This window comes from Podarcis vaucheri (assembly GCF_965113315.1).
Source record: "Podarcis vaucheri genome assembly, chromosome: 5".
NCBI lineage: Eukaryota > Metazoa > Chordata > Lepidosauria > Squamata > Lacertidae > Podarcis > Podarcis vaucheri.
The window spans coordinates 42,267,235-42,293,517 of NC_138763.1; the positions used below are offsets into that span (position 1 = coordinate 42,267,235).

Sequence of the window (26,283 nt, forward strand, 5' to 3'; positions counted from 1 at the left end):
ACCTGTGTGGTCCCAAGTACCAACAGCATGAAGATTGCAACCCTATGCAACTCTCTCATCAACCATGTCTGCTCCTTCCACAGTGAGGTGTGGCAGCCCAGCACTATCCTTGCCCATGGATAGCTTTCTGTGCATGACAATATAGAGAATAGCACGGGCCATCACAACTTTGGATACCTTCTCAGGAGAGTGGGTCACATTGCCCTACCATGTGATGCAGGCCATGGAATCACATCTTCAGTGTCCCCAATGAGTATTTGAATAAAGGGCTTCACTGAGTATCCATGGGTGTTCAGCTGTGTGCATGGGGAAGTAAAAGGGTTATCAATGGCCTCTCCTGTCTGGGTGTTGCTATGTGTTAATCCATCTCACACATCTACCCAAAAGCCCCCTGTGGTCCTCTAGCAGATGTAGCTGGTTAGAAACTAAGGATCTAGAAGTTAGGAACATTTTCTGGCATTGTGGCATTCATGAGATGGACACTGGGTATTGCATATCACCATCATGTAGATAGCGTAGACTGAAGCCAACAGTTTCATAGAACACATAGCTAATTTTGCACGCTCTACCTCACAGAAGCCTGGCAGTGCAGCCTCATGGGACACAGGGTCGACTGACTACCCATGCCACATTCCATTGGAAATGCCCTATTACTGGGTAATGCAAGCCTAGGAGGACATTCTTGATACCATTAGTATGGAGCAGACCTGATAGGTTGGAAATGGACATGGTGGTGCCATGTTAAGAGAAGCAGAGAAAGGAGTTGGCAGTGCCTAAGAGGCTGACCAGCTGCAGATCCCCTCCCCCAAAGTCATCGAACCCTGGAGGTGGCTTTGCTCAGCACTCCTGGAAAGGTGTAAAAAAGGTGTGCTTGGCAATGCTCCAGTGCAATGAGCTTGTGAACCATCCCTGGTATAAGTTGCCTTTCTTTATACAGGCATGCTACTCCTCCAGGGTCCATCAACTGTTGTGGCTACCCTCCCACTGACTGCCTAGCCAGGCCCCTTCCCCCAGATTTTGGAGCACCACTGTCCTGATCTCCAGAAACACCCCCTTGCCCCCACTGCTACTATTTGGATATGGGCTTCAAGGGAAATTGAAGAATTTGAGGAGCTTGTAGTCAAGGGGCAATCTACACTTGAGTGAACCTCCCCCTGGCCTGCCTTATCTTTGCACTAGCAGGCTTGCTCTGACCCACTGGCTTTTGCTAATGGTAGCTCATCTCATTCTGCATTAGTATGGGTGGGTGCTCTATTGGGTGCCTGGCCAGCAGTGTGCATGGTGGGTGATATTGTACCTGCTCGGAGCTGCATCTAGACTGGCTGCTCCGAGTGAGATTGCTATGGATGTGTGTGCCTTTGCACTCCTCCCACTGCAGTTGTTTTCTTTTGGCTGGCAGTGGCCCCTTCCACTGAATGAAATTTGTACGTGCTGGATTTTGCCAGTATTATATCCTATATGGATATATGGTACTAAGAGAACTGATAGCAGCTTATTACAGAAATAGCAAATATGGATGAAAGTATGTTTAACCTAGATTGCTAAAAGTGTAATTGTTGTCCATATTACCAATCTGTTCTTTTTAAATGTCCTGAACAAAAGCAGCTACTTCCCTATAGTTCTTATCTGGCTTTTCTTTGCTGGGATCTGTAGCACAGAATTAGATGCACCTGTTATTATACAAAATCCTCCAAATCCTTTATTCATGTTTCCGGGATGTCATATAGCACAAATTGTATGTAACACAATGAAGAGCATCACACCAGCTACAGTTAGTACTGTGCTGTATGAGAGTACTTTGAAAACAATATCCCAGAGCACCAACATGGGCACACGCACACACTCCACAACACTACAAATCACTTTGAAATGTATTTTTTAAAAAATAGACAGCTAGAGACTTCAGAACCACTTAAGATTCTAAATGTAGCAGAACCACCAGTGCAAGTGTCACTGGGTTTATGAAGGCTGCTCTAGCCACTGCAAGATCTTAAGGAGCAAAAAACTGAGTTGGCTACGTGGAAGTAGTGTCATCTCCAAACAGTTTCAGGACAGATGGTTCTTGAGGTCTGCTGCAGAATCCATTGTACAAACCTGTGGAGTTATCTCTAAAACTGTAGGATGGAAGGGTGAGGACTGTCTATCACGTTTGCATCAATGGTTCCAATTAATAGGCACTGGCACATCAAGAGGGCTAAACAAAATGTGACTGTGAAGAGTTTAAACAGGGACAAGCCTGAGAAAAATCTTTGTTCCTTTGATAGATCAATAATCATCCCTTAAGGTCATTGGGCTCCAACGTATCCATCCATCGTCCTTCTTACTCAGATGTAGCTCTCTAAAACAAACCCCCAATTAAAAGAGCCTTAACACTGTTCTGTACAACATTTGTTTCCAGAGTCTTTATACCTCTGGCTCTAGAGTTTTTCTTTTCTCTTCAATTTGGATACTTTCTTGACAGTTCCATTCTTATTGAGAAGCTTCAGAACGCGCTCTTTGTGATCCAAGACCTTTAGCATGGATTCTCGAGCTTCATTTATTTGATCCATTACGAGCTTACATCTCTGCATATTCCCCTGAAACACAATGCAGGACTGATATTAAACAGCTGAATGCCTCATAGGCACACAAGTAATCTTTAAACAACCACATTGAAATGTCAGAGAGTACATGACCTAAAGAATTTTAAAACAAATGAAACAGCCGTTTAGGAACAGATGAACAAATATGTTTCCACTTTCTGCTAATAATAATCTGGGAAATTAGACTCTCTACATCAAATGTATTATGTAAGGCATTTGCATTTCAAGACACATAGTAATAATGGTGAACTTTCAAGGCGAAAGCAACCTCATTTGGACGCAATGCTAAACTTAGTGCTGCTTGAATGAGGCTTGTGTGCTCTCCCACTCCCCTTTCCACTTCTTGCATAGTGGCAAGGAGGAGAGTCATGTCCAAACCTGGATCAACAGTTATTTATAATTATGGCTTAGGGAAACAAGCCAATTTCAAACCATGGTTGATTAAGTTGGCTTGTTTCCCTAACCATAATTAATATTAATCATAATTTAGAATTTGAATGGAATAATAAATTGCAGTTAATTAAAAATTGGTATCTTCCTTATGGCTGCCACAAAGAGGATGGAGGTTTCTGTGACTAATGGAATAGTTCTTCTTCTTCTCCTCTCTCTGTCTCCCCCCGTGTGTCTGTGTCCCCTCACTTTTAGAAATATTATATTATGCTCAGGCTTTGAATGATACACAGAACCATGGAACCTGTGAATATCTATTTTCTATTTGTTGTATTGTTTAAATACATCCCAAATTATTCATTTTTTAAAATAACCATATGTGTGGTTGTTTTTAATAGGTTACTATTTTTAGTGGCTATACTAAAATACTGTCTGGTTTGTTTAGTCTGCTTCATTTTCTACTTCCCTCTTTTAACAGTTCTTTGTTTCAAGTTTAAAAAACATGTCCCACCATTTAAATTAAGAAAAAATATCAATTGCAAATCACCAAACTGAAGGAGTGAACAATAAGCCTTTACCTGTATCAGTTCATTTATTCGATGCAAATCATCATCAGTTGCTGCCTTTTTCTTGGGAATGATCCCTTCTTGCAGGGAGGTGAGTCGTTCATACACATCGTGCTCCAGGTTGGTCTATAAAATATTAGAATTTGGCACGAACACCTAACATTTTCACACTGTTTCATATTAAGGGCTACATAAGCTATAAAAATTCCATCTGGTCATACAACTGCTTTCAAAAGATTCAGTACTATTTTTCACTGCTGGCAGAACAGTGCTCCTCTTCTTAAGGTTACAATGTCTTTATTGCAACTGCAGTAGGATGCTCTCTGAAATATGCTTCAAAATGAAGCAGGGCTGTCCCACTTCAGAATGAGGAAACATGGATCCTAGTCTATGCTTCTTACAGTGCAGTACAACAGTAACTGTCATCCAATGCCTGTGAAAGATATGCTTTGAGGTTCTAGTTCTCTTAGCATCACCTCTTATACTTAGATCAAAACCTCGTTTCACACACCATCAGCAGCCCAGCACTCCTAAATTACATACACAATGTAATGTCACATTTCCATAGTATTCCTCATGGCCTTGGGAGCTTGGCGCTAGAATACAAACCACCTACATCACCCCCACCTGAAATAGAAGCATCCAGGAATGTGGAAAAGTGCTGCCTCCTCCAGTCAGCAGCACACTCCCAGACACTTCTTCAGATCTGTGCACCAGAGGGAGGGATTTGCCAGTTTTGAGCATCTGTATAAAATGCATCAGTTCTTACGCCTGAATCAAGCCCTCCATTCATACCTGATATACATATATCCAACTGCAACCTACAACATATCCCTCAATCTTGAAGGGAATCCAATTCCAATAGTCTTATCAATCTGGTGGTAATTTTAAAAAATAATATAAATAATATATATATATGCGCGCATGTATATAGTTTTGTATCACCGTTCAGAAAGCTTCCTGGGCTAAGGCTTTTCTTGGAGGAATCTCTTCCTCATTTTATATGAATCTACCCCATTTCCCCCACTTACCAGCTGTAATAGCTGTGCTGCGCAAAGGTGGACCTTCCATCCCTGCGCACGGCAGGATACACCTTTCTGATTAGCGATCTCTTGCAGCATAGCCTTCTTCTCTTCTAGAACAAGAGTCAAATATGAGACACAAGCAAATAATGTGTTTTTAAAAGGTGAAATGTACCTTATTCCTTGAGCTACAAAAATGCTAAGTTTACTGCAGCAGTCATTTGTGTACCTGGTATGTGAAACCTGACCACAGATGTTGGTAGAATGCAGGGTCAGATGTGCAATAATGCAACAGCCAAATTTTGTGATCTGAACAGGGGTGGAGTGGGGCTTGCTTTGAATCTTTGTATCAAGTGTTGGTAAACTTAGTTTATCTAATAGCCAGGGACTATATATGTAGAAACCTTAAAGTCAAATTCAATAAATACATAATGCAAAGTAAGGAAGTCTCCTTGCACCCACTTTTCTTGCATAATTCATTTTGTTAATCAGACACACAGAGAGCAAGCAAGTATACATGGACTATTTCCTGTCAGCTGAGGTTCTCTATTACCTTATGTATAACTAAAACTCAGTAACAATAGGAAAACTGATATGTATTAGCACTGCCTCTGCAGTACAGATATTACAGTGGCTTTAGATGGTGGATATGTTGCTAGGCAATTCACTGCACATCCTATATCAGAGGTTAAATGTTTGCAAGTAGACACCTGTCTAATATTGTAACACATCTGTTCACTGACCCATGCAAAATGTAATGACAGGAAGACATACCTTTCACTCTGACATCACTATACCGCTGAAAGTGATGATAGGCAGCTTTCCATGGGTTGCGATAGTGGCGAAGCAGTGTTATGGGTGGCCGAGGACGTACAGGCACATACCTCACACCTTCTTCATCTAAAGCAAGATTGAGAAAAATAACTAAAGCCTCTTTTAAGGTGCTTGCGTTTTGAGCTAGGAAAGAAAATGTGATCCCACGATAGGGCCGGCATACTTTGAATTAGAGATTAATTCAGCTCCAACAGCTCTCCCCCCGCTCTCCAATAATAATCTGCCATGAAAAACTGATCTTTGCGGGGGATGGACGGACCCAAAGTTAATCATTTTTAGCTCAAATTCCTTTTCTAGTGGCAAGCTTACATTTTGGGTGGATGGGTATTACTTGGAGAAGATGACAACCAACCAACCAAACATTTAATTTATTTATTTCCATTCACCTATATATTCTTTTGGTGGTGACTTGCGCTTCTCTGCTTTTACCAGCAAGCTTTTGGTAGTGGATTTCTCATCATCAGTGCTATTAGTCTCCATCATATCCCCTTCCTCTGTAGAGATTATGTGCTGCTGCTTTCGTGGTTTTTTCCTTGGAGAGGCACCAGGTGGCAAGTCACTTGAGGGCACTGAAAGGTTGTTGGCCAGCAGTGTAAGAGATGGGGAGACAGTATTTGTGGTCAGTGGAGGAACTGCTGAAAGAAAAGACAGGAAGGGACATGTTTTAAGAGACTGACAGGTAAAACAAAGGCAGCTTTAGAGCCAACACCCTTGTTTTCCAAAGACTGCAATGCCAGAGACGAGACCAGATGCTAACTGCCAGTGCAGTGCCCTTGTAAAAGGAGAACATTATGTTTTTCTAGAGTCCCTCCTCTCAAGGATCTTAGAGCTTTTATATATACTTTCCCCCTGATTTTCTTTTGAATGGTTTGGCCTTACGTCATGAATAAGAGTGAGCAGAGCTAAGCAAACAAAGTCTTTTGTTTCAATCCTCCCTGATCTCTTTTTTTCTGGGATTATGGTTACTATGACAGCGTTTGGGCTCTTTCAGTTCCCAATAAAGCTGCGAGGCACCTTTAGTGCAATCGATTGGCAGTTTGTGTTTGACATGCAAACTACTACGGCAAAAGTAACTTTCAGGAAATTCCTTAACAAATTGAATTTAAGAAAGCCTTGAACAGAGACTTCTCACTATAAGGCTGCACAACTGTTCTCTTAGTGTTTACTACAGAGCAGAATTAAGCACTAATGTTTGATCTCTCCACAAACTTTAATAGCAAGTATACAGTGGTACCTCTGGTTATGAACGCTTCTGGTTATGAACTCCGCTAACCCGAAAGTAGCTGCTCCTGGTTGCGAACTTTGCCCCAGGATGCTAACGGAAATTGTGCAGCAGGAACCCCATTAGTGAAAGTGCGCCTCAGGATAAGAATGGTTTCAGCTTAAGAACGGACCTCCGGAATGAATTAAGTTCATAACCAGAGGTACCACTGTATCCTTTTATTTCTACCTGCCATTTTATAACTATGCAACTCTTGTAGCTTTCAGTGACATGCTAGCTATGGCCCTGCTCTTAATAAACTCTGAACCTCATTACTAAAATCAAACAAAATATAATTTAAAATGAAGCTGCTAACAATCTTTCTAATTATTATCTGCTGTGGAGCTTTTGTACCTACTTTGAGCATCTCATTTGTGATTGCTTAAGCAGAAATCTACCTGAGACTGGCCGCATTATATCCATGGGTTCCACTTCCTCTTTTATTTTTATCTCTGGTACAACAGGGCCCAATACTGTAGAGAGGACGCCACCCATGGCTGGTGGAGGTGGTGGAGCTGCCACAATTGTGGTTGAAGTTGGTGCAGCAGCAGGAACAGTTCCTGGAATGGTTGACAGGGCAGCTGTGGGCTGCGAAGGTGGACTAGCTGCTGTGATGATGGTTGGAATGGCAGCTGGTGGCTGCTGGGAAGCGGGGACTGCAATTGGAGGTTGTTCATTGCTCTGAATGGATACTGCCTCCACAGATACAGTCACTGGAGTGGCCATAGATACATGGATTTCTGGTTTTGGCTTGGCACTAGATGAAACAAAACAAAACAAAAAAAGGAAAAAGTTAGCAGGTTCACTTATTCAAGATCCTACTACCATAACTGTATAGAAATGCAGAGCCTCTGAAAGATTAATTTTGTTCTGTTTTTTTCCCCCCTTTCCAGTTTTCTAGAAACATATCTTACAATATGGCGACATCACATAAGTAGATGGAAGTCTGGGTTTCCAGAATCTAAGTAGTACAAGCCCACCAGAAATGGTGAAATACAGTCACCAAGTTTAATGCCTTTTCTTCAGAATCTTGACAATACCATGTAAAAACATCAGAAAGCAACAAGGTTAGGGTTCCAGTGCTATATCAAAAAATGAGGTCCAAAATGAAAGAGGTTTTAGCATTATGCCTGAATCAGAACCTTTGATTTGTTTCTCCCAAAGAAATCACATTCAGGAAACCAAGAACATTGGCTTCCTGGTCATGTTTTTTTTCAAATGCAGAAAGGAACCAGGAGTGCTGGTTTGGACAGAGCTTGACAGGAAGCCAGTCAAATTTACATGCTAAAAACCATCAAGCTAAGAATACATTTTAACACAGATGATCCCCAGTACACTGGACCCCATTTTGGACAACACATTTTTGTCTGATCCACTAAGCCGCCTGCTCTGTTTTTTGTTTTCCCACTCAAAGAAGGGGAGAGAAAAACGGGGAATGCTAAAACTGTAGGCATCATATGGCTCATTGGCAAGACTATCTTGCCTAACTATGGCTATGCACAGGCTTATATCTCAACATGGCCAATATGTGCATATTGTAGTGATCTGAGAAAAAGTAATTCAATACTCTTAAAATAGTTCCCTATTTTATGTTCCCCAGGTCCTAATCTGCTTGCACAGCTCAGTGATCATCACTGAATATTTCACTGAACTCCCATTTACCCAGAAGTATGCATGCACCAGCTGTCTCCACGGAGCTTATTATTTTGCAATGGGTAAGAACAGCCAGCATCTCTTTCACCTTTTTTGCCAAGTTAGAATTACAATACTTTGAATGCTTTACATGTCTTTTTATTATGAGATCTTACCCAGCTGGTCTTGGCGATCCAGATGCACTCCTCATAGAGCTTTCCACTCGAGTGCCAGATACCTCAGATGGCTGCGGAGGGATGAGGCTTTTCCTAACCGCCAACCTGAAAAATAGCCATGAATACAGTAGTTTCTGAAAAGCAAAACTATTACAATAGTTGCCAAGGGTGCTTAATTTAAAAGCGGTGTACTATTATTCTCTTCTGCTGTATTTATCCTATATAGGCTCCAGCTGGGGGGCTTATTAGAATTGTTCGCTCCAGCAGATTAATGGAATCCAAAAGATTCCTGAATGCGCAGGGAAATTTTCCAAACAGAACAGCTGCCTCTCCTGTCAAGACCCTAGTCTTGCTGTGGAAAAGCAAGATGATATAGGCCACTGACCCAATTGCACCTAGGGGCCCTCTCCAGTCCTGGTTTCCCAAGAGGCTTTGGGCAATGAAACATGTCGGAAGATGGCTAGAGCATAGATTACTTAAGATGTAAAGCGGGTTTGACCAAACACAGGTGACAGAGCTCTTTCCTTGTAGGTGGTTACGAAACTACAGCTGGTGCAGAAAGCTGCTGGACAGCCTGGGTCATGTAACACTAATTCCTAAGGTTCCGCACTGGCTGCTTGTGAGTTACTGAGCCTGATTCAAAGTTCTGCTATTAGCATATAAAGCCCTGAACGACCTGGTACCTAGTTATCTAAAAGAACAGCTCTCCCTATGTTGTCCAACTTATGCCTTGAAGTCAGCACTGAGGCCCTGCTTATGGTCTCACACACACATAAAATGCTAGGAGGCTGCTGACACGAGACAAGGCATTTTCTGTAGTGCTCCCTGCACCATTGACTCCAGACTATGAAAATTACTTCCTGAAGAAATACAGTTGCCCCCTACAGTGGCAAGTTTTAAGAAATTGCCTGGTCCCTGTGTTGAAGTGTTTTTACTCTCCTATTTTACTGATCTGCTACTCTGTTTTTAGTTTTGAATTTTTTAAAAAATACACATATCTCTGTTTATGTAAGCTGCTTTGAGCTACGTACTGGCGGTAAGGCAGGGTATAAGTCTTCACTAATAAATACATATTCCACGAGTTCTCACATGTTTTATTGGTTCTGTCATAATGCTCGGCATACATAAGATGACTGATGAACAGAATGCTACAAGGTATGCTGCAATGCTACAATAATATTGTACTGTCAGTGCAAGGACTTGTTACGATATTGAAGCAATGCAGCCGCGAGCTGCTGTTAGCTTGAAAGCAAAACATAATGGGAATGTTGGGACTGTTCCGTGGGAAACAGAGGGACAGTCAATTCACAGTGCAGAGGGCACCGGAATTAGCTCAGAGTGTAATATGAGCTGAACAGGAAGTGTTTGTTCTCTCTTGACTGCAGGAGTATGAAGAGAGCAGTCATGTTTTTTGTAACGCTGCAAAGACAGAAATAAAGGCATGTAAATACGTTTCTGTCTATCTCTTTCCCCTGCCCAGGGGGGGGGGCAGGAAAGAGGGGTGTGTTCTTCTCATGCTGAGAAGGATCGCCTATCACGACCTCTGCCTGGATCCTGCCGGGAAAGCAGACAGGGAGGTCAACAGGAGACCAAGCCGGGTGCCTGGGAGAGTTGCCAGTTTCTCCTGATAAAGGCTTGATTTCCGACAGGACTTTCATCTGCGCAATGAGACTTCTCCCTCTCCCACCCCTGCACACCTGGCCCAAATCTCCTACAGAGGACTGGAGAACCCACAGAAGACATTGGGGGGTGCGGAGGAAGAGGAAATCCCATCGCGCAGGCACAAATCCTTGCCTTGCACCAACAGGATGTTTTTATTAGAAACAGCACTATTTCTTGTACAGTGGCAAGGAGGTTGCACATTATCAAAGCAACTGCAATTTTACTCACCCATCTGTAGTGGGTTTCTTCCGGAGAATGCTTGGGCGAGGGGATGAACCCTGGGCTGGTGTACTAGAACTGGCATTCTGACTATGGGTTTGTACCACTGTAGTTGAAGCTGGAGCAGTGTTGAATGTATTGCTGATTGGATTGGCCATAATAGTGGCTCCATCTGCCAAGACCACTGATGGAAGGAACAAAAAGGTTATAGGGAGGTAGCAGACAAAAGCGAGAGAAATTTAACCAGAAGCTGTTTCTCTTAAAATAAGAAGCGGGAATGTTGTTCCATTATATGCTTGCTCAACAAATGCCAAATTTAAGGAGACAGCCATCCAAATCATACTCAGGAGCAGAACCACTGAACTCAATAGACTTAAGTCAATCTTTTTACATTGCTCTACTAAGAGTATAAGCAAAACTGGATATCAGGCTTAGTGTTTTAAAACTATCTGCTGCTCAGTTCTACAAACGTTAACTCAAGGTGTTCAATGGGGCTCTCTCAAAAATGTATACACAGGATTAAAACTCTAATTAGCCATACCTTAAGAAAACCACCCACAAACTTGATCATATATTTTTGCTAGGAGATAGGGAACAGCAGATACTGGTAAACAAAATAAAATGTTTAAGTGACTCTAGCAGTGTGCTTGAGTCAGAAACAGAAATGGCAGTTGTCCACGTTAGTGACAGCCCAAACCTATGGATTTTTAATCATAAACCCCACCAAGCTCAACAGAACTTCTAAGTAGGTGTTCACAGTAGTATTGCAGCCATAATTACATGATTAAAAAGCAAACCCCAAGAGGAATAGTTATGGACAATTTTGCTCGCAACACAAGCATTCTTGGCTAGTTACCTGATGTCTTGGTTTCAGTTTGTGGCTGTTGAGCACCCATTGGTGCAGTCTGAAGACCCTGTGTGCCAATTGGGGCAGCTGGATGTAGCCCTTGGGTTCCAATTGGCGCAGACTGTATTCCTTGTGCACTGATGGGTGCTGGTTGTATACCCTGTGCACCAATTGGCGCAGACTGGATGCCCTGAATATGACGGGCATGAGATGCATCCACTGTCATCAGCTGCATGGGATTAAGATGAACTGTGGAGGCCACTCCTACTCCAGTCTGAGCTGCTATGGCAGAATTTGGCGCCTGAGCTGAAACTGGAAATACCAAACAATAGACTTAATTACTTCCACACAAAACAGCCAATTTATTATCTTGTGTTGCCAAGCAGCATTGTTAGATTTTGTATTTAAATACTTGTAGTTTATGCACACATCTGTGGTCCTGCTGAAGATGCCAACAGATTAAATAAGATTCATAAGCCAGCCCTTCCAGCATTACGTTTATACAGTAGCAACACTGGCTTCATAATGCTAAAGCTGAATTATAATAATCCTCATGAGCACTGTTGAGGTTATATATGCAAAGAAAAAGATCTATTCCAATACCCCAAAGAAAACATATGGCCCTTTCACAGCTAGGGTCTAGCTATAACAAGTTTTCTGATTAGCTGAAGTAATTTAGAAGTGGTTATTACTGGATATTCCAATAGTTTGGAATAGAGCAGCTGAACGCTGTAAACGTGCAGCTTATGTAATACAATGGCTGAGAACACAAAGCAGAGACTCGTCAGTTAAACTTTCACCTCAATTGCCAAGCTATTAGAAGTTATTTCACATTGTCAGTCATGGTTTGGAGAGCTTGCACAAACCAAAATTTGCCAGTTTAGAATTAACAGCAAACCCCCATTTCCAAAAACAACAGGACATCCAAGAGAAGGGTGGAAGAGGACGGTCAGGAGGATTTTTTGTTATTGTTTGTAGCAGTAGCCATTGTAATACAAATCACAAGAAACAAACAAGTCAATTTGAGAGTAATTACAAAATACCAATTTTTCAGAACGGCAAAGCACCAAAACTTAAAAACTGCAGAATTCCCCAAATCATTTAGATGAAAAATTCCCCTTGGCAGTCACTATGTTTGGGGTCAAAAAAAACAGACCATATGTGGTAGCCACCAAAGTAGTTCTGTTGGAACAAAGAGCTCTAGCTGTGCAATGGAATTTCCTCTCCTTCTCGGCCCCCTGTGCACCCCCAATTTTTCTGGGGATTCCCCCAATTCTCCTGGGCAGATTTGGGGAGGGCATGGGGAAGAGGAGAGGGAGAGAAAAACCCATTGCGAAGCCAGAAGTCTTTAGCAAAATGATTAACATCCTTTGCTGATCTGGTTCATCATTATCTTGACTTCAGCAAGCTTTGCAGAGAGGATTTTTTAAATTATTTAAGTATTAAATTTGCCAGATAACCTTTGCTTGTTTCCCAAAGTACTTTGGAACCCCACTTTAAACTTAAAAAAGAAAAGTTGATGCAGAAAGCTCATTTATGTAGCTGCTCTAAAACTCTTCTGTAAATCAAACTTTGAGATTCCTTACCAGGATATTGGCGTATAGTGGATACAGAGCTGGTAATTGGTGTGTAAGTGTGGGCAGCCAAAGGGTAAGGAGGTGGATATGTTGGTAAGAAGTACTGGAATTGAACAGGTACTGACTGTCTAGAGGAATGAAGATAAATTAAATGTTAGACACAACAGTATAATTGTAGCCTTCAAATGAACTGTAGCAGTGATTGTTAATTAACCTTTGTTGCAATGCAATCAACTGTTCTAGTTTGCTAGTTTCTTTGTGGGCCATCACATTTACCTACTTGGCAGGACACCCAAAAAGCTTCCAAATTCCAACCCTCTTTCTATACCCTGACAATGCTGAACAGTATAACTCACAATAAAGAGTAAACAGAAGAAGTGAAGTGAAAGGGTTTCTACATTTGCACATACTTCATGCCACTATGTAGTCTGTTTGTAGAACATGTATACACCTGACACTATTTCCACTTCCTAACAATGCAGCTCCTTTCCCTTCACGTACAGCTGCCCTGAAATGCAGGAGTCAAATCTGACATGCAGCTTATTTGCTCCTCAGGAACCTGACAATTCCCTGAATCCACACTCCTTTAAACAAACTATAGAATTTGAAGCGCACTGTCCATAACTCACAGAACTGGAAGAATATATTGCGGCTTGGTTACCTAGATGCCTTTTCATCCAGATTGGTTCAAATCAATCCAAAATCACAAGCCCTTCTTTCATCAGAAATATGCAAAGCCTTAGCTGGCGCAACCCTATGCACATCTATTCAGAAACTAATCTCACCAAGTTCAATTGGGCTTACTCTCAGGTATTTGTGCACATAGGATTAGCTTTGGATACTTAAGTTAACTGAGAGATCAAAACACATTTCATTATATTTTTGCAGACGTCCTCACATATAACATACATGCAATATAACCAAGACAATTAAGTACCTATCCTATGTGAGTAAATTCATTCAGTTACCTGTTATCATTTCTAGCTTCCATGGCAACTGGGTTTGGAGATGCCCGGTGCCCAGATATAGGAATGAGATTACTCCTCTCTGCAGTGTAATCAGACTGGATGCGAGGGGAAGTGTGCGTAATTTGCTGTGGGACTACTTTAGCTGTACAGTGAAAAAAGACACCCCAGTTATTCACAAAGTAAACTGTAGTAGATTCATACTAGGAAACAGATACTGATTGTTCCTTTGCTGGAGCAAGATGCACTCCCAACCTCCATTCAACTGGTGGGTAGTAGGAGCACGGCTTGCTCAAGGAGGGGAACCTGCTTCTTCTGCCCAACACTACTGTTTGAAGCCACCCAGTGCGGCTACTTTTCACCTTGAACAAGACGGGTGGAAAGGAGCAGCGCAGGTAGGGTTGCAAAGCACAGGGCTGACAACACCCATTGTGCTGTAGTTCTCAAGCTTGGAAACCCCACACAAGGGGTTTCAGCAGGTAGGTGGGACCAGACACCTGGCAAAGTTGCCCTGTGGGAAGCAAAGAAATTTCCTCACCCCTCATCCATTCTGTCCCCAGCAGAAAATAAAATGATCGATCAAAGGACAATGAAGCTCAGAACTAATGCTCTCTTACCGACGGGGATGTTTGAGGTGGTCACAGCCGTTGCATGGGAGGAGTGTGAGGGCATAGTCACTGTGACAATTGTATTTGTAGGTGCTTGAGTGTGGGATACAGAACCTGAAAGGAAGAAAGGTGCACACACAATTAAACATTCTTCAGAGTCTGTGCCTTTGACAGAAAATGTATATCAAAAAAATATGGAAACTTCTATGCTGGGAAACAGCTAGACCCCAAGCCTGCTCTTTCAGTAACTGAGGTAGTGTTTTCCATGTGTGCCTAGCCTCCAAATTCACATGTTAAAATCATACACTAATTTTATTGTGCCACTCAATAATTATGAGAGAAAAAGGGCTTTTTTTTAGCTGGATAAAGGTAAAGGTAAAGGTACCCCTGACCAATAGGTCCAGTCGCGGATGACTCTGGGGTTGCAGTGCTAATCTCGCTCTATAGGCCGAGGGAGCCGGCGTCTGTCCGCAGATAGCTTCCGAGTCATGTGGCCAGCATGACTAAGCCGCTTCTGGTGAACCAGAGCAGCGCATGGAAATGCTGTTTACCTTCCCACTGGAGCGTTACCTATTTATCTACTTGCACTTGACATGCTTTCGAACTGCAAGGTGGGCAGGAGTTGGGACTGAACAACGGGAGCTCACTCAGTAGCGGGGATTCAAACCGCTAACCTTCTGATCGGCAAGCCCTAGGCTCTGTGGTTTAGACCACAGCACCACCTGCGTCCTTTAGCAGGATACTTCAACCCTAATAACTGGCTTTTGTATTTGTACATAAGAAATGCTGAGCTGTAGATACTCACCAGCTGTAGTTGCCGAAGGAATGGTATTGGTTGCTAAAATAGGGGCCACAGTTGCTGCTGCCACTGGAGCACCAGTACTAAATATTGTTTTCTGCAGGGGGGGAAAAGTTGTCTGTCAAGAAACCATGATTGGCATATTTCGGCATCTTGGAACAGAGACGGCACTTCCCCCGATCTGATGCTTTACAGAGGAGCTGGAGTAGATGGGCTCCCATTGTTGGTCTAAGTGACCAGCTCACGAGAGTCCACAAGCTACCTAGACTATCAGCCACAGCACAGCAGGATGCCATGAACCAACAGGGCTTTTTAAGCCTCTTACAGCAACACCAGAGGACTGAGCAAAAGAAAGATGCTAGGTATATCAAACACCAAGTAGAAAAGCAGCAGCCTAGAAGAGGAAAGGAAGGCTAGACTTGCTTGCAGATTAAAGAAAGAAAGGAGGCAGACTGTGTTCCCAAAAGGAAAGAAGCTCCAGACTTAGGAATGGAGGATTGTGGGTTGGAAGTTTCCCTCCCCCAGTCCAGGCCAACAATATGTTTCATGCCATGTCATGATACCTCAACTACCTTATAAAACCATATGGTAAAACTCAGACAACAACAACATGGAAGAAACTGCACTGATCGTGCTTATAATGTTTACCTGAGCCATGGTGTGAAGCTGCTGTTTCTGTGTTCCTATGGCTGGATGGGACGGCAGGGTAATTCTGGTTGCTGTATCCCGTGGCTGTGCAGGGCGCTGAATACTGATAGGTGCAGAAGGTGGGTGCTGCTGAATTGACAGTGTTGGCCGGCTGGAAAAGACAATCTAAGGTTCTTTTTCTGAAAGCACTTAACAGTCTGTCGACTCATTTTATGAAGAGACACCACAATGGGGCTTAGAATGGCTTCTTCATTGTGCATTACATGAATTAATGCACCAACAGCATTTCTTCTGGACAGTTCAATCAATGCTGTTTCACATTATATGGCCACCATGTGAAAGGGTGCTTAGCTGCATAGCAAGATGCTGCACACAGAATGGCTCCTTTCATGGAGCAGCTGCCTCGGGAGGCCGTTTGAAGCAGCTCCCATTAGATGGTCATATTGTGTAAAGTGGCCCTCAGTTAAATCACCGAATGTACCTTTTTTTATTTAAGAAAGCAATCCCAAGAACCAGTGTGGTGTAGTGGTTAAGAGCGGTAGTCTCGTAATCTGGGGAACCGGGTTAATGTCTCCGCTCCTCCACATGCAGCTGCTGGGTGACCTTGGGCTAGTCACACTTCTCTGAAGTCTCTCAGCCCCACTCACCTCACAGAGTGTTTGTTGTGGGGGAGGAAGGGAAAGGAGAATGTTAGCTGCTTTGAGACTCCTTAAAGAGAGTGAAAGGCGGGATATCAAATCCAAACTCCTCCTCTTCTTCTTCTTCTTCTTCAAGAAACATTTACTAGGGAGTAAGCTCCACTGAGCACAGAGTGAGTCACTTCCAAATAAATGTATCTATGATTATACTGTTAATGGGTGTAGTGGTTACCTGAGGGTAGCTTCTGTGGCATGTGTTGTCGTTGTTGTAATAACAGGTGATTGGGCCCTCGTGGCCGACACTGTTGCTACAACAGCAGGAGGGATGGTACTTGAAGTTGTCACAGGAGGCCGGGACTGTGGTAGGTAAGGAAAAAGTATTACATTAGGGCTTTCAACCAATAATTAAAAAAAATTAACTGCCTAAAATGTAAAGAAATTACACATAGCAAAACTTTGTAAAAATGGACCTCTGAGTCTCCTAAGGGTCAGATAATTTGATTGCCAGACACATTTTTCCCCCTTAGCAATATGTAGATCATTTTTGTAAATGTATAGAAAAACTGTTGGCAACCTTACAAACTAGGAACTATTTTACATATAAACAGAGCTTGGCATGGTAGGCTCCACAACTGTGCTTGCACCACACTGAGCTCCCTGCTGCCTTGCTTATCCCCCTTGGTGACTGGCAGTGAAGTGCAGCACTGGGAAGTCAGGAAAGCAATGCAGTCCCACCTGTGCCAGCCACTACTGCACACAAATGGAGCTAAAAGCCAACCAACCACTAACAGCAGGGCTTCAAACAAAATGGAAAGCTCTTTAACTGGGGGAGTTAATCTGAAGTTCACTCTTTGGATAATATTATTAGTTTGCTCCCTTTACAGGTTCTTTAAATCTTGGCCTGCAATGCTGAAGCATTTGAGTCACAAGAACCAGTTGTCAGATTTCACAGTTCATTTAACTATGGAAGTGGTTTCCCGCTTAAGAAAAGCCCCAAAGAATCTGAAAGCAACAACAACAATCATACTGCACAATTGTCACCTGCCTGGATAGGTTGATGAATGATGTGCTGAACTGCTGGTTGAGCTGTCGCTGCGTTTGGCAACTGTGAAGCTGGCCTCAGGACAGTTGTCACTTTAGAACTGGACATCACAGCAGCAGCTGCGGCACCTGAGGAAAATCCCATGTAAAACTGAGACAATCCCTAAGACCTTCCACTTTTCAAAAAGTGTAAGAGCGGCCACGACTCTTTATACATGACACAAAGAATTAAGAGTGCTGTTAGTAGTGCTGGCTAAACAAAGCAATTTGCATAAAAGAAAGAAAAAGTGGTAACATCAACCAGGGTTGTATAGCTGCAATATCCCTCAGCTGCATAAACCATTGAGAGAATAGGCTATGGAGCTGTACGCTCCCTCCTCCCTTCAGATGCATGAAGTTTCTCCAGCGGGCTTAAACTGCAGATTATTTTACAGGGGTATTGAATTGAGCCTAATCTCTTGAACAGGACTTGAAGCCGATTTGTTAACCATGGTATATAAAGAATCTGGTTCATCTGAACTGCAGTTGACACCAGTATTAATGTTAACTGCAGTTAGGGATGGTGGATTTGCCCAGAATGTATCCGGCATGTGATACACAGCATATCCTAAACAAGGGACAGCCAACATGGTGTCCTCCAAATGTTGCTGGACTACAACTCCCATCAACCCTGCCCACTGGTTGAGCTGTTGGCCTTGCTGGCTATGGATGATGAGCTTTGTAGTCAACAATGTCTGAAGGACACCACACTGGCTACTCCTGTCCTAAAACATATGATGTGGGGTGGTTTTTTTTAAAAAAGGATCAGCACACCATATTCTACTGTAACCCTAATTATACCCTACACTTTCCCAAGACCAAGAAGCTAAAAATAGTTATTTTAGATTGCAGCCATTATCTTTATAGCTACTCTACCAAGGTATTGACGCATGCATTAACCACAGTATAAACACTGTCCAGAATAAGTTTATTAACATAATACTTTCTTGGGATGATTATGTAAGTACCTCGAGGTAAGTGAGACGCTCCAATGTGTAATGGTGGTCCAGGAGCACTACTTCGGATTATTGACATCTGAACATTGGTTGTCATGATATGGTGCACATTGCTGGGATGTCCCTGCAGACAGTAACAGATTGTGTGGGGGGAAATCGTCTAGATGTAATGTACAAGAAATGCTTCATATACAACCACACACTACAGTTAAGCCGTTTGAAAGTACAGGTTAGATATGAATTATTATGGTCGGAGATGCAAACCAAGGCTGTGGGTACTGTGGTTCACAGTGCTTCATTTGCTTTCCATGACTTTAAACAAACAAAAAAGTTACTTTAGAAGAAGAAAATGATTACCTGTTGTCCACTGATTGTTGCTACGGGAATAGCAGAGGCCTGTGGGATGCTGCTCTCCATTGTTACAGTAACTTGCCCTGGGACTTTGGTGGGGCAGGAGAGAGGAGAGGGTGGAGCTGGTGCAATAGGGCGGCTAGGGATGGTAGGCTTCAGGGGAGGCTGCAAAGAACATAAAGATACAACTACTGGTTCTTAGAAATTTGTGGCAACAGAACAAATAAAAACAACACAAGTATGCCCTCTTACCCTGAGGGGAAAAGAAAACCTGTAACGAACTTACTGGTAGCCACAGTCTAATTAAATTATTTTGAATTTCTCTATACACATTATTTCTCAGAAGAGAATCATATGAAAAGATGAATCTTTGTGCAATAATATTGCTTTCTTAAGATCAAGTAACTAGTACAAAAAGCTTTAATCTTGGAGACAGCTACTGGGAGTTAGCACACAAATAATTATACAGACAGACATACCCCATCAACCAATTTCCTTGAAACTTTTTGTAATCCTGCTCTCTCCCCCTTAACAAAAATTAGGTCTGGTGTTTGAAATTATGCAACTCCCTACTGGTTGCACTGGAACAGACACATTCAATGCTCAAAACCTGTGGGGCTGTATTTTCTCTAAGCCAAACTGTTTAGGATTAAGATTACCAATGATTATCATTTCATTGCCGGCCTCAGTGTACGGGGAAGATGATGCAAGGGAGAAGATGCCTCTTTCCAATTAGCTACTGTGAACCTCTTCTTCCTCCTCCTCCAACAGTTCTTATTCATGCATGGCAAAGAGAAGCCTTCAGCAACTGGTACCCTCCAGATGTTTCGTACCACAACTTCCATTAGCCCCAGCCAGCACAACTGACAATTAGAATGCTCTTGCAAGGGCATGACTAGTGTACCCAGCACTTTCCAGGAAGAATTTAGTGGCATGTTTAAGAGATGGGCAGTAGGATATTTTGACTGAGTTTTTCATAGATTCACAGAGTTGAAAAGGACCTGAAAACATCGCATAGACCCCCTGCTAATGCAGAAAATTAGCTGCTATAGCATAACTGTTAGCTTACCAGCCTCTGCTTTAAAACATCTAACAAGGAGGGCCCACCACCTTCTGAGGCACAGTTTGTACCAATGGGGAGCATTTCCTTGTAATTTCAACCTATTGGTTGAAGTCCTACCCCCCTGGCATAACAGAAAACATATTTGCTCCATCACTGTGAACATCAATATGTACTACAGTGGTGCCGCGCAAAACGAATGCCTCGCAAGACGGAAAACTCGCTAGACAAAAGTGTTTTCCGTTTTGGAGGTGCTTCGCAAGACGAATTTCCTATGGGCTTGCTTCGCAAGACGACAATGTCTTGCGAGTTCCTACTGGTTTTTTCCCCTCCCCCCCCCATTTTTCTAAGCCGCTAAGCCGCTTATCAGCTGATCCGATCAGCAGATAAGCCACTAAAAGCCGCTAATAGCGCTAATCCGTCAATGGGCTTGCTTCGCAAGACGAAAAAACCGCTAGACGAAGAGAATCACAGAACGGATTCTTTTCGTCTTGCGAGGCACCACTGTAGTCCAGTCCCTTCAATGGTAAAGGTTTCAGTAGATTTTTTTTTTTTTAGAAAGCACTAAATAACAGTATTCAACCTTCTCTGTCCCAGGGAATCAAAGGCAGTTGCAATATAGAAACAAGTACATGCTAAAATGAAGAGAAAGTTGCGCTTAAACGTAAATCTAGCCTGAGCTAACTTTGCCATTGCATTAAATTAGTGCTATTAAATACCCCTATTCCATACTTGAAAAGCAATGCTCTCATTACCTTCATAAGACCTTCAGAAAAAGAAAGTGGCACTGCTGGAGCTAAATGTGCTGGAGGAGCTGCTACTGTAACTGGCACACCAGATTGTACCGTATGGTGCTGAGTCAACATTTGCACCTGCGGATATGGCCGGACTACCACTGTTTCCTGCTTCTCTTCACGGGACTGCAGAGAGCCACCAGGGACCACATGATCTCTGGTAGCAACTTCCATTTCTCGACTGGGTTCATCACTCACTAAATAGAAAAATGTATGAAATTTTAGAAAGAAAACAGGACTAGAAACAGGCAAGGCACAGAAATGCTGTCTTTGATTTCTATGGAACTTACTTCCCAAAAAGTATACTGAAGTCTTAGTAGAAATCCTGTAGTTGCCTTACCTGTAGTTGTTGGGTTAATCAATCCAGTAGATCCACTGGTAGAGATCGGAGGAGGAGCTGGTCCTAGATTTGCAGGAGGAGGTCCTGAACGGGGAAACTGCTGAGAACTCATTTCCACCTATGGAACACAAAGAATTACAAATATTTCATACATCCACATTACTGAAGCCCTTGTTACTGAGGAATCCCAGCAAATTCAGTTAGGTTACACAGAGTAGCTAGTGACAAATGATATGCAAGCTCTCCATCTGGTTAAAATCCAAAATCCAAACAGTTCAACCAAGTTCAATAACTTAATAAACAAATGTTGGTGCGTTAATATACTGAAATATAAAAATAGTAACACAGGTTCAAGTGACAACCACCACGTGCAAATAATAAAGTAGCAATACATAGGCCTGGCACAAATCCAATGTTTACAGTGCCAACTTATGTTTGCTCAGAAATAAGTCCCACTGTGTTCAATGAATCTTACTCCCAGAAATGTGTACAGAGGATATTAACCTTTCAATATTTTGATGTTAGGACTTCTCTACTAACTATCTGGAAAAAACACAGGGCTATAATTAACTTATGAAATTAAGACTCAATATTAGCATTAGTAATATCGGTAAGTAACAGTTGCTATGCAAACATCTGTGTAAGACACCTATATCAAAGTATTTTAATCATGTACTGAACATCAATTAAACATACCATCAACTACACAAAACAAATTACAGTTTAAAGATTATAGACCAGGGCAGAAATGCTTTAAATAAATGAAATGATAGATGTAATTATCTTGTACTTTGTAAATGGCTATAATTCTCTATACTCTTTCCTCATGCAGTTCCAAAGGAGGCGAGGCTGGTATTAAATACTAAATCTATATTGAAAGATTGCACATGTACACATGACAGTAAAGGTAATGATGAGCAACACAGCTGTCACACACAGGTACCCAAATGCAATCAGAAAGACTCAGCTAATTCTGTGCAACAGCTGAGCAAGCTACATAGAAACACTGAAGTGACTATAAATGCAAAACCAGACCATTGATCTAATTATATCAGCATTGTTTACTTTACTGTCTAGTATCCAAGATCTCAGGCAGAGGGCTTCCAAACAACTCAAAAGTTCTACACAAACTACTATATACTGTTGTTGACAGCAGCCATGCAGAAACCAGAGGAAGCGTACAACTACGCAGAACAATACAACTACCGTATTTTTCGCTCTATAACACGCAGATTTCTTCTCCTAAAAAGGAAGGGGAAATGTCTGTGCGTGTTATGGAGCGAATGTGTGGTCCCTGAAGCCGAAAAATAAGGCAAAAATCAAACCGCGCTTCAGGGAGAAGGGAGCTCCGTGAGACAGGAAGTTGCTGCTTTCCTGCATTCTGCCTCAGGGTCTTACTGCCCTCCCTGCTCTGTTTCCTTGCTGTGTTTGCTCAAACGGAACAAAGAGCAGGGGAAGCCCCTCCCCTCCAGGCAAGTAGAGAGGAAAGCAGAGCGTCCGTCCTTCTATCCTCTCCCTGCTCCGGAGGAACAATGTTTGTGAAGGGAAGAGAGATTACAGGTTCGGCTTAAAATTCTGATTTGACTTCCTGCTTTTTGTTTTTGGAGACACACAGCATTCAAATATGCTTTCTTCCATTTAAAAGGATGAAATCCTTAAACAGTGGCTGGCTTGTGTGGGTGGGTGGGGGGAAACTTTTGCCTTCCTTTCCTCACGTTATAGCCCTCTCCTGCATTCTTAGCCTTCTGTGTTTTTCCTTCCCTCCCCACTTAAAATGTGGTTACAAAGCATGGATCCACATGGATCCTCAGGATCATTGCATTGGGTCACCCCAAATTCACCATCAGAGCACACAGCATGTCCATGGCTACAGCCTGCCCCCCCAAAATCACACACCCATTGTTGCCTGGGGCTGCAATGGTGCAAAAACGTGGTTACAAAGCATGGATCCACATGGATCCTCAGGATCTTTGCATTGGGTCAGCCAAAATTCACCATCAGGGCACATAGCATGTCCATGGCTACAGCCTGTCCCCCCCAAAAAAAATCACGCACCCACTGTTGCCTGGGGCTGCAATGGTGCAAAAACGTGGTTACAAAGCATGGATCCACAGGGATTCTCAGGATTTTTGCATTGGGTCACCCCAAATTCACCATCAGAGCACATAGCATGTCCATGGCTACAGCCTGCCCCCCCCCCAAATCACGCACCCACTGTTGCCTGGGGCTGCAATGGTGCAAAAACGTGGTTACAAAGCATAGATCCACAGGGATTCTCAGGATTTTTGCATTGGGTCACCCCAAATTCACCATCAGATCACATGTCTGTGGCCACAGCATGAAGCACAAAAATGATACGTCCACTGTTTCATTCAGAATATTTTTTCCCTTGTTTTCCTCCTCTAAAAACGATGTGCGTGTTATGGTCAGGTGCGTGTTATAGAGCGAAAAATACGGTACACTGAACAGCTAAGCATCTGCTGTGCACGCTTACCAGAGAGAAAGCCCCACTTATTCCCGAATAAGCAAATCTTGGGCTGCATAATAGAGTGTTAGGCGTTGGATCCTGACATCAGTACAGTAATCACATAAACCAGTTCTGAACTCCAGCTCCCATCAGTGACAGCTGAAATGGCCAATTAGCAGGAGTGATGGGAGATAAAGTCAAACTGCACCTGGATGGTAGCAAGCTAGGGAAGACTAAATCCGTCTTCACATCCTTCAAGATCATAACTTCTAAATCACCATCAACTTCAAAACCACTTTATACAAACATAAATTCAACTTTCATGTGTTTGTCTCCCTCTTTTAACATCAATTGCAGGCAACACCTACAGTATGTCAATTACCTGCTTGGCAGCAGAACGCAGCTAGCATGAAGTCATCAGGGGTAATGACTGCACGTGCACAGTGCGAGATCTAGGGGAATCCAGGAGCAGCGCCTTATTCGGGGATGCTCTCTTTCCTCCTTGTTCTGGGAAACAACCCTGATACCTCGCCCACCCCACACCCCGGCCCTAAACTACGCTGGTCGTGGAAGGGCCACTACGATCAATACGATTATAACAGCGCCGCTTGCAACAGCTGGGCCGGCTCACCCGCCCGCAAACTCGCCGCTTCCAACTTTTGGCTTCCGAGACAGGCGCGATCGGGCCGAGTTTAGTGCGGAATCTTGACGGGAGAAGCCAACACTCAGCAGCAGAGACGCCGCAGCGCGCAGCACAAGGCGGCAAAGGGAGCAGCGCCCGTCGCCGGTCAGGGGCGGCTCCCGAGGCCCCTCCCCTTTCGCTCGCTTGGGGCGGAGCTCTCCTCTCGGCATAAGCTCCGCCCACTAGAGCATGCGCGAAGCCCGCCCCCCTCTGCGGGCAGCCAATGGGAACCCCTCACTTCCCCATGGCGAGCCAGCCCAGCATAGAAGGCAGCACAACCTGCCAACCAATGGGAAAGCCCGCACAGGCTACGCCTGACTACCAATGGGAACACAGGTAATGGCTAATCAGGAGTAGCCAGGGCCCGCCTCCCTTCCCTCCCTGATCACTATGTGAAACAGACGCGCAGGGCCAGGGACCCGGATGTTCAGCGAGAATAAAAAGGCTGCGGCGGCCGCCGCGAACGCCCCAAGCAGCCGCCGTGAGTGAGGAGGACTCGGGTGCGCAGCTCGAGTAACTCTCGGCAGGGGCTTGGCCAGAGGGAGCGGCGCCTCTCCCTGGCGCCCCGCTCCCAGAACGAGCCCTCCCCTCGCCCGCCGAGTTACCTGCAGCCGACGGGGCGGCGGAGCCTCTCGGAGCAGCCTCCGGAGCCGCCTCTTTCGCCGATGCTGAGGGGGCTCAGTCGGGAGTGTTGCTTCCGCTGCCGCAGCAAAGCATCCCCTCCCCCCTTTCGATTGATTGGGTCTCGCCTAGTCCTGCCCACAGCGGTGATAATTTCTCCTCACTGTGCGCGTCGATTGGCTGAGGCGGCGCTTGCGCAGAGGCTTCTGGGGGCTGTAGTTCGAGAACTCAGCGTCGCTCATAGATAACGCCGCGAGAGGTTGGGGGAAGCGAGAGGGTCCCGATTGGCCGCCTGGAAGGAGGCGGGACGGTCGTTTAGCTGCCTCCGCCTACCAAGATAAGGATTGGTCGGCTTTCTTCGGAGCGCTTTAGTAAATGGCTTCTAGATGGAGAACGGGACGGTCCGCTGCTTGGTGAGATGGCGGGAAACCGACCTGGGAGCTGTCAGTTCCCTTCCCCGCTCCCACTTCCGAACCCAAGCTAAGACAAAAAGCGGAGCTGCCCTGAAGCCGCATTGCTCCCGCTCTGCCTTACATTTATCTGCCTGACCCTTAATAAAAGGTTTATTATTGCCCCCTTGCTGTGATCTCTTGTTATTCTAAAAAACGCAAATTCTCTGCATTTTAGCAGCATCTCATTCGCTGGTTATGAACGGGGCCAATAATAATAATACTGTAATACATGTAATATAATGGACATGCGTGGACAGTTGGACTATTGCAGTCAACACTGGGCTGTCATATACAAGGGAAGGGCCTTCAGGGGCCTCAGTGCCGCCTGTGGCACTCTTACACTCACTAGAGTATATTGCAATGCCAGTGCAGTGTCAGAGAAAGCCGGGGGGGGGGGGCGGCAGGTTCAGATCACTGCTCAATGGTGAAGCTCCATAAACTAATTTCCATATTCTACCTCACAAAGTTGCTGTAGAAAAAAATTGGGGAGATGCACACCACTTTGTGCTTCTTGGAGGAACGTAATAAATACTGAACCAACTTCAGCCCAGTAAATGGTTCCTTAGGGCAGGAAAGTTCTGTTGCGCCAGAAGCGGTTTTGTCATGCTGGCGTCATGACCCGGAAAGCTGTCTGTGGACAAACGCTGGCTTCCTCGGCCTGAAGCGAGATGAGCGCCACAACCCCATAGTTGCCTTCAACTGGACTTAACTGTCCAGGGGTCATTTACCTTTTTACCTTTACATAATTTTCTTTGTATGCTGCCTTTCTGCAGTTTGAGCCATGCTCAAGGTGGCTTACAACGTGAAAAATACATAACTACAACATAACAAAAGTAGTCATAATCAGCAAATCATTAGAAAATACACAAACTGAACAATTTCCACATAAATCACAATATCTAAAATAAAGATACAAAAAAGCAACAGCAACAACCCCCTGCAACAAAAACAAACTCCAAACACTCCAGCCCAAGAATCTGTGCAGGAGTAGGCAAAGGACCAGGTCATTCAGGATTCACAGCCAAGATGGACTGCATGCCTTAGCATCCACATC

The 26,283-nt window shown here is 43.8% G+C and overlaps 1 protein-coding gene across 4 annotated transcripts; it reads right to left on the bottom strand.

Moving 5' to 3' along the window:
- Positions 1-1,673: 1,673 nt before the first annotated feature.
- Positions 1,674-25,329, bottom strand: SAP130 (Sin3A associated protein 130). Of its 4 annotated transcripts, none has more exons than XM_082225190.1 (21): positions 24,762-25,329; positions 21,008-21,125; positions 20,629-20,864; positions 18,820-18,978; positions 18,475-18,586; positions 17,472-17,596; positions 16,659-16,783; positions 15,789-15,939; positions 15,147-15,237; positions 14,351-14,455; positions 13,737-13,878; positions 12,778-12,896; positions 11,201-11,503; positions 10,354-10,528; positions 8,464-8,568; positions 7,054-7,412; positions 5,781-6,026; positions 5,335-5,460; positions 4,570-4,673; positions 3,551-3,664; positions 1,674-2,576 (listed from the first exon to the last, which is right to left on the bottom strand). In XM_082225190.1, exons 2-21 carry the CDS (start codon positions 21,117-21,119, stop codon positions 2,418-2,420), a joined length of 3,168 nt encoding a protein of 1,055 aa, XP_082081316.1. In that variant the 5' UTR covers positions 21,120-21,125; positions 24,762-25,329; the 3' UTR covers positions 1,674-2,417. The 4 variants fall into 4 exon arrangements, with proteins under 4 accessions (XP_082081316.1, XP_082081317.1, XP_082081314.1 ...); XM_082225191.1 differs by having other exon boundaries at positions 4,570-4,670; positions 5,781-6,029; XM_082225188.1 differs by having other exon boundaries at positions 5,781-6,029; positions 24,762-25,328.
- Between the last annotated feature and the right edge of the window lie 954 nt (positions 25,330-26,283).